The sequence below is a fragment of the Tiliqua scincoides genome, chromosome 4 (assembly GCF_035046505.1).
Source record: "Tiliqua scincoides isolate rTilSci1 chromosome 4, rTilSci1.hap2, whole genome shotgun sequence".
Lineage (NCBI taxonomy): Eukaryota > Metazoa > Chordata > Lepidosauria > Squamata > Scincidae > Tiliqua > Tiliqua scincoides.
The window spans coordinates 158,925,360-158,943,748 of NC_089824.1; the positions used below are offsets into that span (position 1 = coordinate 158,925,360).

The 18,389-nt window shown below is 44.2% G+C and overlaps 1 protein-coding gene across 4 annotated transcripts in view; it reads left to right on the plus strand.

Annotated features, from left to right (window-relative positions):
• The window catches only part of BEND5 (BEN domain containing 5), a 1,022,542-nt gene that overhangs the window by 557,722 nt on the left and 446,431 nt on the right, over positions 1–18,389 (plus strand). Inside the window, exon 1 of one of the 4 annotated variants that reach the window (XM_066625825.1) lies at positions 15,268–15,606. The exons of 1 other annotated variant lie outside the window; for it this stretch is intronic. In XM_066625825.1, coding sequence (XP_066481922.1) covers positions 15,387–15,606 — 220 coding nt within the window. In that variant the 5' untranslated portion in view covers positions 15,268–15,386. Of the gene's footprint in view, positions 1–15,267; positions 15,607–15,668; positions 15,904–18,389 lie in introns of those variants that run through there. 2 more of the 4 variants (XM_066625829.1, XM_066625827.1) reach the window with 2 other exon arrangements.

The window sequence follows — 18,389 nt, forward strand, 5'->3', positions numbered from 1 at the left end:
CTTTCTCAACAGCTCTATTACTATTGGCAGAATGTATGAAACTGTATATACCTGCACTAATTCTGACTGTTAACATATAGTTGAGCCTCCGGCATTCAGTTTCATTCTGTTCCCTATACGTAATATCCCATTTCTCTAGGTAATAAGATTTCTGTAGAATCTGAGAAAGCGCAGCAAGCAGCGGAGTTCATTTCTGACTACCTCTTTGCATGTACTTGAAAATAGGTCATTTTTTTTCTCTAGTGAGAATTACAGTAGATTTTTTTTCAGGGGAGCATTCAGCACATGGACTACAGAGGGAAAGGAAAGATGTTTCTGCTAGCTTCCCCTCTGATTAAAACACACATTGAGCTGAGGTGGGCTTCCTTCAGTTATTAAAGTTCTCAGAAGGGTATTTCCAAGGCTGGAAAATACTGTCAATAGAAGGTTATGATTATGATGGAAATGTAATTAAAAACTGTGCTCACAATCAAGCCAGTAATTATTCAGGGGTCTCTTATGTTGAAGAGACCATGGATTGTTCCACTGCATGGTCTTTTGAACAGGTATTAGTTCTAAACCATTGAGTACTATCACAAATTAACCATTGTACCAGAAGGGCAGACTTAACGGATGTTGATCTTAATGGAAAAAGACTGAGTAGCTTTTGAGTCAATGTGGAAAGCTAGTTGATTCCCTTTTGACTAGAAAGCAGAGTGGGATTGACTTTATGCTTGAAAATCAGAAACTTGGAAAGAGTCTTAAGAGTATGACTATTAAACAATGCCAGCTTAGACATTTCAGTTTGCCTTTTCAGGCAGATGTGTGCCTTTTTTCTAGGTAAAACTAAATCCCTGGGATATAGGAAACAGGTTTTCCAGATTCTCAGACCAGCCCTATGCTTCTGCCTGTCTGAATCCTTCCCTAATTTACATTGATCTTTAAACTTCTTAATTGGGCTGAATTAATGCTAGTAATTAGGAGAAACATTCAAAGTGTGTGATATTAATAATCAAAACTGAAGCAGTTTCAAATGCAACTACATTGACCATGCCTCCATTCACTCTTGTCATAGTGAAATTGCTATTTACTGTATATTCTTGGTTGTCACTCATGCTTTCATATCACTCTCGTGGTACTAGTTCAAGTCTCTGCCTGTGGGGCAAATTTAATATTGTGATTTGCTTTAATTCCATGTCTTTGACATTTGATAATTTATCAAGAGGGGGACAAATTATTTCATTTTGACACAGGAGGGAGGGTGGAGGATGGACCAGGCCTGGGTGCCCTAGATCATATCCTAACCCTCCTCCTGGCTAGCCCAGCATTACACCAGGCTGCTCAGATCTGTGCCAGCGAAATCACTGGGGCAGATCCAAGTAGCCCCATTGGGGTGGCTGCCACACACCATGGGGTAAGGGGTAATATCAGAAATCCCCTTACTTTGAGTTGCATGGCATCCACTTTCTACCCTGTGCTGGGTATGGCAAAGACCAGTTTGCCATACTGGTCTATTCCAGCACAGGATAGAATTGGGCTGTTAATGGGATTAAGCACTGTGACTTGGAAACTGTTGGTAGGATTTCCCCGACTGTTCCCTTGCACTGCGTGATATCATGCAGGAAATGATTCTCTCTCCTTCTTTCTGATTGTTAAACCTAACAACTGGGCCAAACCCATAGTATAAAGCAGTGGTTCTCAAACTGGAGAGTCGTGACCCACCAGTTTGTGTAAAGCTTCCCCTGTCCCTTTAAGGGGTGGGGGAAGGGGAGGGAGGCAGTGACGCAATTCTCAGGATTGCATCGCTAAGAGGGGCTGGCGGGATGCTTTGCACTTACTTTCAGAAGGCAGGGCTTCAGCAGGCTACAGGAGTTGCGGGGAGCCCTGCGCAGCCCTGCACAGCGCTCCCTGAGGCTTGGAAATTTCACTAAAAGCGGGTGCAAAGCACTTCCGTTTTGCAGGAAGCCCTTCCCCCGCAAGAATTTACTAAGGGAATAAAGCTCCCTCAAAGTTTGAAAACCACTGGTATAAAGAATTTGGTACCAAAAATACTATACTTTGAATGAAACTGGTAGGGCACTTTTTATTTTGAAGCTTTTGAGAAACAGTTAAAATAGCTGTTTCAATAGTTTCATTGCTTTATTAACACAAGGATAGTATCAGAGTACTCTTGTTCTACATAACTCTTAATTTGCATAATAGAATGACTGATTATGTTTACAACAGAAGATCATCTAGAAATCAAGAAACTATAGAACTGGTTATTACCATACTTTACAGTCTCTGTTTCTTGCATGGCCTTGGAGGATTGATGAACAGAAGTCAAAATATATTAAAATTAAAATTCCATCAATGTACTCTAAGATAATTATATATAAAGGATCACCTTGCTGGATTGATTGACAAGCCATAACTGCGCAGAAGAAAGCCCAGAGACATCTCCGTCTAGAAAACAAAATGTGAAATAATATATCAGCTGGTGGCATTAATTTTCTTAGTTTTTCTGGTCCATTCATTTGCTTTCTGCCAGAGTTCTTGGAACTTTGTAGTACAGACTGTACAGTCCTTTCATAATAATCCATTAGAAGTCTGTTGAATTGTAAAAAGAAAAAAAAAAACTTCAGTTGAAACAAAAAAGAAAGGTCATAACATATTCAATCACAATTACAAAGAAGGAAAGACAGGGTAAAAATGTATGATCTAATTACAGGGCTCAAAGTACGCCATATTGTGTCCCAATGTCAGAGATAGGAGCTGTTGCTATCAATATTGCTGAACAAAGTTATATTCCTAGCTTTTGCACATTGTGGCTGAGAGTCTTATGGACCAATCCTCTCATGGATTGGACTGGTGTGTGAAAGGTTTTATGACAGCAGACCAGTTCTGCTGTTGTAAAATGGCTTTTGGCAGCATGCACAGTGTGCTACCAGCAGCCATTTTAGGTGTGCTGCTGCACCCAGTGGCAGTTCTAGAGGCCCACTTCTGGACCTAAATGTTAGGTGTGACAGCGGTGAGGGCAGAATGAGGGGATGCAATTGGGGAAGGGAGGAAGGTGAACCAGGGAAGGTATCAGCAACACTTTCAAATGCCATTGTCCTAATCCTGTCTTTTCAACCTTTAATCTTTCCAATTGCCCCCCCCCCCCGGCAGATACAGTGCTTCATTGGAGCGGCTACATTGGCAGGGAAGGATTTGGGTAGGATTGGTTTGCCCAATCCTGAGTTCATTGGCCCAGGCATGGGTTGTCAGAATTGGGGCAAGGAAGGGTGAAAATGCTACAGAATGCAATTGTGCATGCAAGCCTAAATGGCTGGGAACTCGATTTAGGCTTGGTTTTGGGAGTAATAATTTTCAATCCATGTACTTGGATATCTGATATTACAATCACTATGTACTTAATATTGGATACTACTGTTTCCGTAAAAGTTTTGATGGAACCCATATAGAAACGAATTAGAAAATACATGCCAGCAATATGTACTTCAGGAACAGACATCGGAATAGTCCAGGGGTAAAATAAATCATTAGAGCACAAATGGGAGCCACAGTGTAAATTTATATTGAATTTTAGATACATGGTCTCTCTTCACACTTCAGCTGTTGTAGTAAAAAGAGGTTGGTGTACTATTTTCTTTCCCAAAAGAGTGAAAATGGCAGGGATGACTTTAGCACAGTCAATATGTTTGCAAGTCACCCAACAGTTCATTGCTTTTTCTCTCTCCCCCCCCCCCCCACTGACTATTTTCTCATCATTTTAGACACAGCAGTAGCTGCAAAGAATGTATGTACTTCAAAATATCTCAGTGGTGTGTTTTGCATAAAACATTTATAAAGGAGTAGCTATATCATCAAGGGTGTGTGTGTGTAGGCATTAAAAATTTGATTATATGGAGAACGTAATCTCAGCACTGCACTATCCTCACCAAACAGCGTATTGCAAGAATATCCCAATTGATATTCTGAGTGGTAGATTTCTCTTCAATCATCTCCCTGAATACTATTTCAACTTGGAGATGATCAGAATACTGAACTGAATAAAAATGTATACATTAAATTGCTTATTCAAATGCCTGGCTTTGATGTTTGTAGGGAATTTTAAATAGCAGGCAGCATATGTGAGTTTTGTTTGATGAGTAAGAGATGCTGCTAACAACGGAGATTATAAATGTACATAACATGCTGAAAATGTGAAAAAATGCAGATTTTAGCTATTTGTTTGCCCAGTTATATTTGGGTAATATCACACTACGACTGCATGCAGGAATCTGATGGGTCATCATTAAACATATTCATGTGAGCAGAGTTCTAAAAAGAAATTTTAACATTTCTACTGTTGGATTAGTTTAAAAAAAATGCCATTGTTATTGGGTTGGATCCTAACTACTGCATGTGATAGTGAACCTTCCCTTTCAACCCATAGCAGCCCTCTCTGCCCCCTGAAAAACCTCCCTTGTTGGTGTGGGGTATAGTTTAGGAATAGTGGTGGTCCTTAAAGTCATATGGAGCCAGACTCCCTCGAGCTTTAAAGGCAAACATCAACACTTTGAACTGAGCATGAAAAATGAACTTGCAGTCAGTGCAATTTATATTAAATAGGTGTAATGTAATTTCTATGCTTAAGCCCACCAATACAATACAAACTTTCATAGATTTAAGTGGTGGATGCACATTGAAAATTCACCAATGCTCAACACAAAATTGCAGATCAGTACAAATTAAACTTGAAAAGAACAACAAAGAACTAGTTTCACCTTTTTAAAAAAAGGCACATGGAAGCTATATTTTTCATCAGGTTGGAGAAAACTATCTTTAAAAAAATTAATGCAACTACATCAGGATTTTTTTTCCAGTATTTCTCAAAGCAATCCTGAGGTAGTTGTATACCTGCTCTGTTGGGTTCTCCTTTTGGATCCAGCTCCTGTGGGATGGTGTAGGCCTTCCTGCCAGCACTGCTTACTCACCAGGTGTCACGGAGTGTTTTACGGAACTTCTGTGACACCCTTGACCAGGGGTGTCCAAACTTTTTGACAGGGGGGCGGCCACATCATCTTTCTGACACTGTGTCGGGGGCTGGGGAAAAAAGAATTAATTTCTGTTTAAAATTTGAATATATTTACATAAGTGAATATAATAGAGATGGAACTTATATGAATGAATGAAGGTCTCACAATAGCTCAAGGCCTATAAAAGACCTTGCGCAAAGCAAGGCCAGCCTTCTTTTGCTCCTGCTGCTGCTTCACAGGCGTGAAAGAGCAAGCATTGGGGAAAGCCTTCGGCCCACAGCTCATGCAAGAGGTCAGACCATTAGCCCTCATGCTGAGAGTAGTCATGTCGAGCCTGTGGGGGCTCCAGCAAGTCTCTAGAGGGCCCAAGAGTCATTGGAGACTGGGGGCTTCCTGCGAGCCAGATTAGGGGACCCCAAGGGCCACAAATGGCCCCTGGACTGGGGTTTGGGCACCCCTGTGCTAGACCAGTGCAGCGGCATTACTGAAGCTTAGGACTGTGCTACTAATCTGTCTCTGTGAAAGTGGTGTAACTTAAAAAAAAAAAAAAGAAGTTAAAGTTTCCCTCACTTCTTATTGTTATACATTGTGACACTGAGTGCTTACTCAGGGTTGATTTTGATAGGTCTTTGAATAATGTCCTTCCCTGCACACCCCCATTTTGAAACAGCCCAGGCTCGAAACTGTTCCACCATGCAGGTAGTTGGAAGAAGCCAGGCAGTGCCAAGTGTGGCTTTTATGCCAAGACCATAGTGTTACCAAAAAGGGCTGTTTTGTTTAGGGGAATTAGTATATTAGCCTTTTGGAAACTTTTAGGATCGCAGGCTGGATAGCAAGACAGCGTAAAGCAAAGAAATCCCTTGTTTAGCTTAAAGAGGAGACTGGGAGAAAGGTAACTTTCAATCAAAGATTATATTTTTATTACAAAACACACAAAGGTAAACATAATACACATTTCTTGGTTCTAGTACTTGAAAAATGTACCTAGTTTTTATGGTGGTTGCATGTGCTATGTGTTTGGTGCATCCGAAAAGGAATTCAGAAACAGCTTGTAGGGAAGGATTTTAGGGGTTCCTTAATCTGCTAAACCCAGTTTGCTGACTAAAGATGGGGACGAAGGGAGGAATAGATAGGGAAGAAGGGAAAGAGTTTTAGACGCAAGATATATTTACCTGTCCCGGGGAGCAGTTGGATGGGAAAGAGTCCTGGGAAGGACCACTCCCTTGGGAGGGCAGCCAGAGAGAGAGAGAGAGAGAGAGAGAGAGAGAGAGAGAGACGTGCTCAGAGCTTTCTCTTAAAGGATTGTGGCTGACCTAGAATGACCCAGAAGTATCCCAGAGCTGTGCACATGCTCAGTATACACACAATGGTACACGTGGAGTATGTAAAAAAGGGTGGAAGGGTCCAGAAATCAGCTATCAGCAAAGCCTGACTCTGGGGGAGGGGGGGTAGCTTGCTTCCTGTTGCTACTGGACTTTGGAGATGTAGCTTAATGGCTGTGATTTAGTTAACAATAGGTGGAGGCTAGGTATTTAGACTTTGCTGCCAAGGTCCTCTTCCCTTAAGGTGTTTGCATATTCAGTGATTGACTTAAACAATAAAGACATTTCCAGTGTCTCTAGAGAAAATGAGTCTTTCCAGACTGAAGGTGGCCAACAACATGAGAAATGAGTGAGCTTATGATTTGACTCCTTTTGTGGCCTGTAATAGAAGTTTTAGGCCTGCATTTTAGTCCAAAATACATAACCAGATATAAAAACACAACTTGGAAGGGAAAAGGGGATTTTCATGTAACAATAGTGGGGGGATGAGGCCCAGGTAGCAAAGCAAGAGGATAAGATGTACACTTTCACTGGCTCCTATGTACTGATAACAGCACGGAGCAGTGGATCTATATAGTTGTGCAGCACTTTCCTTGATCTTTTCCTTTCCCTTATCAATATGGGTTCTTTGATTTCACATAAGCAGTCATAGTAAATTCATGTAATGTTTCTAAAATGCTTTCAAGGTACTGGATGTATGGTGATGTTGGCATATGAGAAGATAACATTCTAATTTTATTAAATGCTATTATTTTGAATGTCTAAGTGCAAATTCTAAGGACTTTTTCTCAAAAGTGTTACTGTAGCCTATTCATGTTCCAGACTGCCTCCCTTCAAGCTCCCTACAGGAGTTCTCATATTAATCAAAACCATTTCCAAGTGTTATTTGCCCTGCTGTGATAATGACATTTATTCCAAGCTGAAAACACTAGAACATAACTGTATAGATGGTTATATAAGGTGTTACAAATGAAATGGATTATCTGCCTTAAATGGCTGCGAGCTTTGCCAGAATGTAAAAGACCTATGAGATCAGATCACCTTCTAGACTGAAAAGACCACCAGCTTAAAGAGATCACAATATCCATGGCAACGGATACCTTACATTTCTCAGCACACAAGTAAATATTGCCCTTAAGGTGTTTTTTTTCCTGTTATGGTTTGTAATAGTAACAGCAGCCTCCAGAACAGCCATTTCCTTGTCAGTTGACCAGTTGTACCTGTAGCCCTCAGTTCTGTTAACTGGCCATGAATAATGAGCATGAAACTTCCACATCACTCATTAGTATTTCATTATTTAGTAATGCAAAATACACTGCCTTTCTCTGAGAAATAAATATTCCCATTGCAATTGGTGCTTTATGTACTGATGCCATTTATTTGGCTTGGTGTTTTGTAGAAAATAAATGTTATGCTTGACTCTGTAACCATGAATGATATGACAGAAGTTGGTTGATAACATTTATACCAGATCCCACTGACATGAAGAACACCCTGAGGAGTGTTTGGCTGAATGACGTGTTTTGTTGCACCTTCTTGGAAAATTCCAATTCAATATTAACATTCACATATATACTGAATGTCATCATTTTCAGCTAATATGATAAAGCTGAACATCTCATCCTTCCTCCCAAGACTTCCTCTCATATACTCTTTGTATCCACTGTTAAAGTTGGGCAGTCCAATCCTGAGCTGCCCAGAGCACAAAGCTGCAGTGGTGCTGAAATGACTGCTGCTGCATCCTATGGAAGTTCAGGCAGTTGTGGGCAGCACCTGATGCCTCCTTGAGGGAAGGGGACATTCGTATCCTTCCTTCCCCTAAGTAAGGGAAGCAGCCCCATAATGGGGCTACTCGACTGTGCTCCAGATATTTAGCTGCTGCACAGTAAAAGCAGCCTCATATTGGGCCAAGAGGCTGAGTTCCACCAGTCCCACTCCGTCCCACGCCGGTCTCTCCCTGCCATGACTTCTCCCCACCCTCCCCCTGCCCCGGAACACCTACCCCCATGCCCCAATTTACCTCTGTGCCACCCAGCGCTTTGCATGGAGCACCAGGCAGTTGCTGGCCAGTCTCCAACCCGCGCTGGCTCAGCCTGCTCCGGCACTGAACCAGAGCTAACTGCCACAAGCCTTACGACACATTTGCAACAGCACAGACCAGCAGTGAGCCAGCACATGTTCTTTTGAATTGGGCTCTCAGGCACTCTACTGATCAGGCACAATGCCTTGACTTTATATTTAATTCCTCCTCCTTCTTTGCTCACCAGATTCAGGTACCAACCCTATCCAATTTCCCAATGCCGATGCAACTGTGCCAATGGGGCATGCACTGCATCTTGTGGTGGAGCAGCAGTCACAGAGCCTCCTTAAGGTAAGGGAACATTTCTTCCCTTCCCTTGGGGCTGCATTGCAGCTGCACCAGTGCTGGAAAACTGAATAGGATTGGGTCCTCAGTCTGTTGCCACACCATGCCTACAATATTGCAAAAATACACCCTTCCACTCTGCCCCTCTTATGAAAATACTGGTTGATGCCATCTCCCATTTTGACATAGGTTATAGTTATAGTTATAAGCTAATGGGTTCTGAGCTGTCTGTGACAGATCAGGAAAGAGATCTTGGGGTGGTGGTGGACAGGTCGATGAAAGTGTCGACCCAGTATGCGGCGGCAGTGAAGAAGGCCAATTCTGTGCTTGGGATCATTAGAAAAGGTATTGAGAACAAAATGGCTAATATTATAATGCTTAACCCCTGCTAACTGGTTAAGAGGCACTTTTTTCAAGTGGGTGCTCCTCTTTTATTTAGCAGGGGGAGAGTAACTGGCCCACCTCACCTCAAGTGTCTTTTCTAGTGGCTGTCTGCTGGTGTTGAATCTTTTTAGATTGTGAGCCCTTTTGGGACAGGGAGCCATTAGATATTTGATTTTCTCTGTAAACCGCTTTGTGAACTTCTTGTTGAAAAGCGGTATATAAATACTGTTGTTGTTGTTGTTGTACAAATCGATGGTAAGGCTGCACCTGGAGTATTGTGTCCAGTTCTGGTCACTGCATCTCAAAAAAGACATAGTGGAAATGGAAAAGGTGCAAAAGAGAGCAACTAAGATGATTACTCGGCTGGGGCACCTTCCTTATGAGGAAAGGCTACGGCGTTTGGGCCTCTTCAGCCTAGAAAAGAGGCGCCTGAGGGGGAACATGATTGAGACATACAAAATTATGCAGGGGATGGACAGAGTGGATAGAGAGATGCTTTTTACACTCTCACATAATACCAGAACCAGGGGACATCCACTAAAATTGAGTGTTGGGAGAGTTAGAACAGACAAAATAAAATATTTCTTTACTCAGCGTGTGGTTGGTCTGTGGAACTCCTTGCCACAGGATGTGGTGATGGCATCTAGCCTGGACGCCTTTAAAAGGGGATTAGACAAGTTTCTGGAGGAAAAATCCATTACGGGTTACAAGCCATGATGTGCATGTGCAACCTCCTGATTTTAGAAATGGGCTATGTCAGAATGTAAGGGAGAGCACCAGGATGAGGTCTCTTGTTATCTAGTGTGCTCCCTGGGGCATTTGGTGGGCCGCTGTGAGATACAGGAAGCTGGACTAGATGGGCCTATGGCCTGATCCAGTGGGGCTGTTCTTATGTTCTTATGACATCTGTAATGCCCCCTCAGTCTTTTGTTGTCACATTTCAGCCCACTCACTCTGCCCCTCTCTCACAGAACATTTCACCACTTTTGTCATTCAGACCATGATGCCTTCCCTAAATCTTGACACTGCCTTCCTGTCAACTCCCAGGCAGTCATGCAGCTCTGAGACAAGCTCCATGTAGCATCTATTCTTTGTTGTACTGCCTTGTCTGTTCTCCTGAGATCCTAAGGTTACTAGTACCTGACAAAATTGATACCTGAACTCACCCAATATTTCCCCTCCTCTTTCCAATGATTTTATGGGAACTGCTATTTTTGCTATTTTAAAAAATTTGCACCTGAATATGGCATTCCAATACCGCTAACATCACTGGATAACAAAATCTCGACTTGCGTCAATATAGTCTTTGTGTATACATTCAAGATGTGTATTAAAAGCTAAAGTGAGCTGCTAATCAACCCTTGACTTATCTCTCTCTCTCATCCTGGAATCAAGAGTACTGTTTATGTAGAGAACTGGGAGGCATGCCAAACATATACATGTGTTTCAGAGCACATGTTACTATTTCTCAGTAATGCCCATTATCTATTGTTGATGAGATGATGATAATTCAGATGATTCAGATGATGATCTCTGAATCTTAACAGTTTAACAGCCCAATCTATGCATGTCTATTTAGAAGTAAGTCCCATTAGAGTCAATGGGGCTTACTCGTAGGAAAGTGTGGATATGATTGGGCTGTGACTGATTTCTGCTCAGCCCACAGGTCATAGCCATATTGGGTTTAATTTTTTTTTAACCTAATAATTGTTAATCTTTAGTGACAGGTGTATCTAGATTTGATATTGAAATGGATATTTGATGATGATGATGATGATGATGATGATGATGATGATAAAGCATATAGACAGGCTTTCTCGAATTGTGCTTTCTAGAAGGCACAATTCTAAGTAACACAAACTTCAGCTTGCCCTGAAAGTTTAGCAGGTGATCTTGTTTTCCACGACATTTGTGGAAATACTGTACCAATGCATGTCACACATGGCTAGTCATTAATTTGCCATTATATCTGCCTAGGTCAGTGGTTCTCAAACTTTTTAGTACTAGGACCAATTTTTTTAAGTAACACTCTATTGGAACCCACCTAGTTTTACCAGACTTTAAAAAAGGAGATCTAAAAGAAATAATATTTTATGTATGTATGTATAAGTAATAATAACCAGTAAAGTAAAAGAGTAAAAGACCCTCAAACATTTCTCTATATTTACACATGCTTGCAAAGTGCAGGAGCTGAGCTCTTTCCAGGGTAATTACCAGCTACAGTATCTGATTTTTGAATAATCTCAGGGTTTGAGACAATTAGTTATCTGATCTTTCCATCACCCTTTGGCGATCCACCCAAAAACAGGTTGAGACCCCCTAGTGAGTCCCAACCCACAGTTTGGAAACCACCAGCTTAGGTGGAATAAATAATGTGAAGTCGGGGTTGTTATCTTTCTCCTTAAAGTCTCTCAGGCAGCTCAGTGTGGATGTTATCCTGCTCCTACTGAAGTGAACAGCAAAACACCCACTGCCTTTAAGGTGGCAGTGTATCTGTAACTCAACTGTACGGCTGAAAAAAGTTTTCTCAGTTATTTCAGCTTTAAGGTTGGGAATTTACAGGAAATTCACAAAATACGTATTGTTTCTTCTATTTATTATCTCAAAGCAAAATGCTCTCACAATCCTATAATCATCTCTAGGGTTTATTTAGGTTTAATTTACCTGAAAAACCCAGATCACTAGCGTGTATGACCCATTAAATAATGAAACATGTACCTTCTGCCATGACTGCACAAACCAAGTGTGCCTCATTTTTTCACTCAAAGAAATTTTTGTAGTGTGATGCTCTCCCTTTAGTAGACCTGTAAATTATATGTGCTTTGTAGTGTACAATGAAACATTAATTCATTTCCGATGGCTGTAACAATGCATTAGAATGCTTCGTGATTTTTGCATAATGGTTGGTTGTAAAGGAAGGACCTTTCCCTTAGTCAAGCCCTCTGTGGGTTGGAGGCAACAGTGATGTTCAGGAAACATTTGGACTCTACCTAACTGCACAGTGACCCCTTGCTTTCTATACACTGTATGCCTTTATTCTGTGTTAGAGAAAATGGTAAACAGTAGTCATGAGATGCCATTTCTGGATTGTGGGTGGAACAAAGTTGATAGATGGAGGATGTAGAGAGGGACACAAACTGGGGTAGATGGGCATTGGAGCAGAAATTCATTTCAGTATGACACACAAGCCAGCAAGAGAAAGGAGAATAGTTGATGAATGAAAAGTTTAGAATCCACAGGTACATATCTTACTAAATCTTGGCATTTCACTTACTTCAATATTGTCCCCAACCTATAGTGGAAGAGAATTGGGTATGAAAGACCAAGTGTGGGTGCTTGGAGGCTATGTTGTAAGAGAGTACAGTGTGAACCTATAGGATGTATTTCCTGCTTCCGTGGCAGGTATATTAACTTGCTTAGAAGTTATGGGTTTTTTGCATGAATGAATTTACCTTAATTTTTCCATCAAGCCAAACATTTTGTGATTCTAGATTTTTTTGGTTTTATTTCCAGTAATTCTCTATCCAGGATTCTATTAGTCCACTAATAATACATAATACATTTTGCACTTGACCTCATGCTTTCTTTGCAGAGTTCAAACTGAATGGTTATAATGCCTAACCATCAAGGTGTTACCTTCTGTAGTGGGAGTAAGGATTCTACATCCAATACATTTTCTGTGGCCATTAAGGGCCCAATCCTATCCAATTTTCCAGTCCAGGTGCAGCCATGCTGATGGAGCATGCGCTGCATTTTGTGGTGGGGAGGCAGTCACAGAGACCCCCTGAAGGTATGGGGACATGTGTTCCCTTTCCTCAGGACTGCAATGCAGATGCACTGGTGCTGGAAAGTTGGATAGAATTGGGCCTTAAAGCTACAATCATAGGGTCACTTACTAGGGAGCAAGTCCTATTGAACATAGGAATGTACTTCCAAGTAAATATGGTAAGGGTTGTGTTGTGTGAATAATAATAATATGTTTATCTTTTATTTCATACATTTATATTCCAATCTTTTTTCAACCTCAGAGTAGTTAATAGCCCAGTAAGGAATGTTAGGGTGAGAGAATATGACCCAATGCATTCATGTACACATTTAAACCCAGATCTTTATTGTCTTGATCCAATTCTGTAATCACTTGATGTGGCCATAGTTTTGCTCCTGATGTGCCTTAAAGAACACTGGGCTGTATCAAAATATGGCACAGTGCATCTAGCTATTTGAATTTGCTTGTGTATGGAATGGGTAAGTTATAACACTAGGCTAGGGTTTCATCTATACATCTATAACAAATATAGAAATTGTCTTTTTCACTGGGGGTTTTTTACACTCTGGTCAGGAAAGAGTAAGGAGAAAAATTGCTGCAGAAAAAAATTCTCTATATGTGCATAACAGCAGTATATATGTGATGCATACTTCTATAATATATGTGCAAAGGGAAGACTCCGTATATCTGTTCCAGGTCCTGATGTGTCATAAAGAGTATACTACAACATCCAGGATGGCCTAAATGTAAGCATTCATATTACAAATTCATATGGTTGTCTGGAAAATACAATATAAAGGTAATTCCCAGTGAAGCAGTACGTTGTTGTGGTCATTCAAGTGTAATTTATGTAGAAACATCTAATAAACATTGTGAAGAAAGATATTTCTTCATGGGATTGCATTTTGCAGTCATGGGGGAAAGCAGCTCTCTGTGCCTTTCAAAGATGCGTGACTGACAGAAATTTAACAGATATGGTACAACTTTCCCTTGCATGTAATGGATAAAGCTGCACATTGCACACATGGTTTAAAAAAACAAGTCCCCTCCACTCCCCAAAACTGTGGCAACCTTGAATCAATGCCGTGCCATAGGATCTATGGATATTTATGGTTATGGAAATGTCTGTTCTTGTGGGGAGGTTGAAAATATGGATTTTTTTCTGTGCAAGTGACCTTGCTGTTTTGTGTTAGAACCATTTTGTGCCTGGCTGTTTTGGGTGCAGAAAAAAAGGAAAATTCCAGGACTAGCACCTCAGAAGGGCCCACAAGCATTCCTTCCTGACTAGCTGCTGCTGTGGGGCATTATGAAAGTGCAAGGGTCCCTGAGTCAGTGGGCTCTCCTCATGTGTGCTGTGCCATCCTCACAGGCAGCAGGAGCTTCCCATCATCTCCACTTTCCACCCAGAATCTAAAGGCAGGTGGCTCACAGTGCAATGCTATGCATGTCTACTCAGAAGTAAGTTCCATTGAATTCAGTGGGACTTGCTGTCAGGTAAAGCCATTTCTGCAGTCTGAAAAAAACGAGACACACGCAGGAGGTGCAGGATTGCAACCTCAGTGTAGCTGCTGCTGCTTGCTTGCTAGCGGTTACTCGGACCTGTCTCCGCTCAGTTCCCTGCCTTCTCTGTGGCCTGCAGGAACCAGCAGTCACTCCTTGCTGGGGGAACACCAAGTGCCCCTCTGGGTGGTATGATGTGTTGGGTGCAGCTGGGTGCACAGGAGGACCTGGCTGCTCCACCCCAGCAGTGTCTCGCTGTTGCTCCTGTCTCTTTGTGCTCCTGTCTCGTTTTTTTCAGACTGTGAGCCCTTCGGGGCAGGGAACCATTGATTGTTTTGTTTAGTGAACGGAAACCGCTTTGTGAACTACTTGTTGTTGTAGGAATATTCTTAATAATAATGACAATGCTTCCCACAGGTGCCACCCGGGGGGGGGGAGCGTGGGAGGACCGTCAGCAAGTGGAAGCAGAGCCTGGCTGTGGAGGTGCAGGAGTAGCTGCTTCTGCCCTCTGACTTGTGGTGTGCCAGGGAGAGTAGCGCCCACTGGGCCGGCTTGCCCACTGAGAATGTGGGAGGGAGGAGCCCTTTGCAGGGGCCAGACACTGCCTCCCCGCTTGCTTTGACCCCCTTCTTCATGCTGCACCGCCCTGAGGAGGGGCTGCAGTCGGGGAGCAGGAGGGCGCGGCCCTTCCAGGGCAGGCTCCCCTCAGCTGGTGGCACTGCACAGGTGGTGCACAGGTGCTCTTGGCCCCGTGCTGGTGCGCATGGGCGGCCCCTGCCTCTGCGGCGCTGCCCTCCCCGCAGCGGGCTCCACAGGGGAGCCGGGAGGCATCCACGAGCCGCCCCAGCTGGCAAGCTCCTCCCCTCCGCTCCAGCCAGGCTGCGGTTCGCTGCGCTCGGCGCTCGACTCGTGCCGCCTGCCCGGCAGCGCCGCGAGAGGAGCCTGCGCCGCGCAGACCAGCGCAGCCGAGCGCCGAGCGGGGTTTTCGGGAACAATAACAGGGGCGCTGGGGCGGCAGGAGCGGAGCGGCGCGGGGCTGCGCGGCAGGCCCCCTCCCCCCGGCCACCATGTACGCCTTCGTGCGCTTCCTGGAGGACAACGTGTGCTACGCGCTGCCCGTGTCGTGCGTGCAGGACTTCAGCCCCAGGACGCGGCTGGACTTCGACAACCAGAAGGTCTACACCGTCTACCGCAGCCCGGCCCGCGACCCCGAGGACGGCGACGAGAGCCCCGGCCCGTGGGGCGAGCGGCCGCTGCTGCACAAGGCCCAGATCCTGGCACTGGCAGGTGAGCGCAGGCGCGCGCGCGGGCGGGCCGGAGGGGGGGCGGGGCGGGCCGGGCCTGTCAGTGTCCCTGCTGCTGCTGCTGCTGCTCACGGGGGCCGGGGAGCGGCCCAGGCCCGGCCCGCTGCGGACGGAGTGGCAGGCAGGCAGGCCTGGCGAGGAGGGGACGCTGCGGGGCCTAGGCGGAGGCCTCGCCTGTCAGCATCCCGCCTTCTCCTCCCAGGTGACGACGGGGCTTCCTGGACCCTCGAAGTATCCTTAGACGAGGCCCGTGTGTCTACTCGGGAGCAAGTCCATTCAAGTCAGTGGGGCCTGCTCCCAGGAAGCTGGGATGGGATGGGATGGGATGGGATGGGGCTGGCAGGGGGTAGGGTGGCCCAGAAGAAGGGGCTGCAGGCAGGGTGGAGGCCTCTGGGTGTGTGGGCGGGAGTGCTGCTGGGCAAGGTGGAAGCACCTAGAGCAGTGTTTCCTAACCAGTGGTTTGGGTACCACCAGTGGCCCTTGAGGTGGTGTCTGGTGGCAGGCGAGGGACCCCAGGACTCCTGCCATGGCAGCCTTAACCAGTGGTGTGGGTACCACCAGTGGCACTTGAGGTAGTGTCTGGTGGCAGGCATGGGGGACAGATAACCACATGTTATCTGGTGTGCTCCCTGGGGCATTTGGTGGGCCGCTGTGAGATACAGGAAGCTGGACTAGATGGGCCTATGGCCTGATCCAGTGGGGCTGTTCTTATGTGGGACCCCAAGACACTTGCCTTGTCAGCTAGACCAGAGACGTGATGTGAGAAACAGCAGTAGGAGGTTTGGAGGCAGAGCTCCAAGTGTGCTTTTGGTGTGCAAAAGAAAGTCCTCCCATCCACCCTGAGCCTCTCAACCCAGAAGTAACTAGTGATGACCAGTTACTAGTTCCAACAGTTCTTCCAGTGTGTGGACCATGCAAAATGATATGGGGGACAAATGTTGACCTGGAGGAGGTGGAGCCCAGAAAAGAGGCATGGGCCAAGCTAGGGCACAGTTGTAATTATGGAATGGCTGAGAGGGTCTTTGGTTCCTAGGCAAGTGCAGTAGTTGTGGGAAGAACTGGATGATCATGTGGAGAATGATAATGGACTAATCCAGGGTGGAAGAGGTAGCCGCCCCAGACGAAGTCAGGCATAAGAAGAATCTTGCTAGATGAAGTCAAAAGTCCATTTAGCTCAGCAGGCTGAACCACATACTTCCAGTAAACTCGCAAGCAAGTCCCAAGAAGGCAACAGATCTTTCCCATTGCTTGCACTCTCTCCAGCAATTGGTATTCAGAGGTATACTATAACTGAGTACGGAGGTTCCATTTCACTGTCATAGCTGGTAGACGTTGATAGACCTCTTTTTCCTGAATATGGCTAACCCTCTCGGTGTGGTGTCCATCGCCATGTCTTGTGATCTTGACTTGGAGAAGAAATCAGGGAAAGGTGCAAAGGAGAAAGTGTTGTAATAATGGGCGACTTCAGTTGCTCTTACTCAGACTGAATAAATTCATGTTCAAGCCTAGAAATTACTGGATTTACTAAATGGTCTTAGAATGCATTGGTCTTAGAACTGATGTGCTTTAATCTTATGTGGTGTCCAGGTGCTATGTGAGATGTAACCATAGTGCTATTTGTAAATGTATTTTCATATACGTGTTTTTATATATGCATATTTTCATATATGAAAATGAAAAGTTTCCAAGAAAGTCCCAAAGTCATTGAACTTCAAAAGAGGGGACTTATAAAAATAAAAAAATGAGACTCTTAAAAAAAAAAAAAAAGTTGAGAGGGTCAAATGTCTCCAAAGTGCATGGAGAATATAAGAAGCTCAATTGACATGTGTACCATTAAGTAGGTAAGGCATCACCAGGTCTAGGTAGATGCTAGTGTGGCTCAAGGAAGCTATAAAAAGACAGGAGAGCTTCCTTCAGAAAATGGAAGTCTTGCTAAAAGGAAGAGAACAAAAAGGGACATAAACTCTTTCAAAAGGCTGACCATAAGTTGACAGTAAGGCAGGGGTGCCCAAACCCTGGCCCTTGAGGACTCCCAATCTGGCCCTCAGGGAGCGCCCAGTCTCCAATGAGCCTCTGGCCCTCTGGAGACTTGCCAGAGCCTGCACTGGTCTGATGCAATTGCTCTCAGTCAACTGTTCGGCCTCTCATGTGAGCTGTGGGATGAGGGATCCCTCCGCTGCTTGCTGTTTCACATCTGTGATGCAGCAGCAACAGCAAAGGGAAGGCTGGCCTTGCTTTGTGCAAGGCCTTTTATAGGCCTGAGCTATTGCATGCCCTTCATTCATTCATTCAAGTTCAATCCCTAATATAGTCATTTATTTAAATTTATTCAAATTTGAAATGGAAATTAATTTTTTCCCCCGGCCCCCGACACAGTGTCAGAGAGATGATGTGGCCCTCCTGCCAAAAATTTTGGACACCTCTGCAGGAAGCCATGTGAAAAAAGAATACAAGTAGCACATTATTAAAACTTCAAGGTATACAATAAAAACGCTTTTAAAAATGCGTCAGAAGTAAGAAATCTATTCTGCTGTTACATAAGAGAGGTTAAAGAGTATAGGAAGATTGCAGGGAAACATGGTATCCGCTCTTGACATCTGTGCCGTTGGTATCCATGGGGATCAATTCCAGGAACCCCCTCAGATACCAATTTCTGCAAATAATCAAAGCTGCAGTTGGCCCTCACAGAACCTCCAGGAGGCACGTCAGGGAGGTTCTTGAGATCCTTCAGCCACATGACTGGCACCTGCATTGAATCAAATCCAC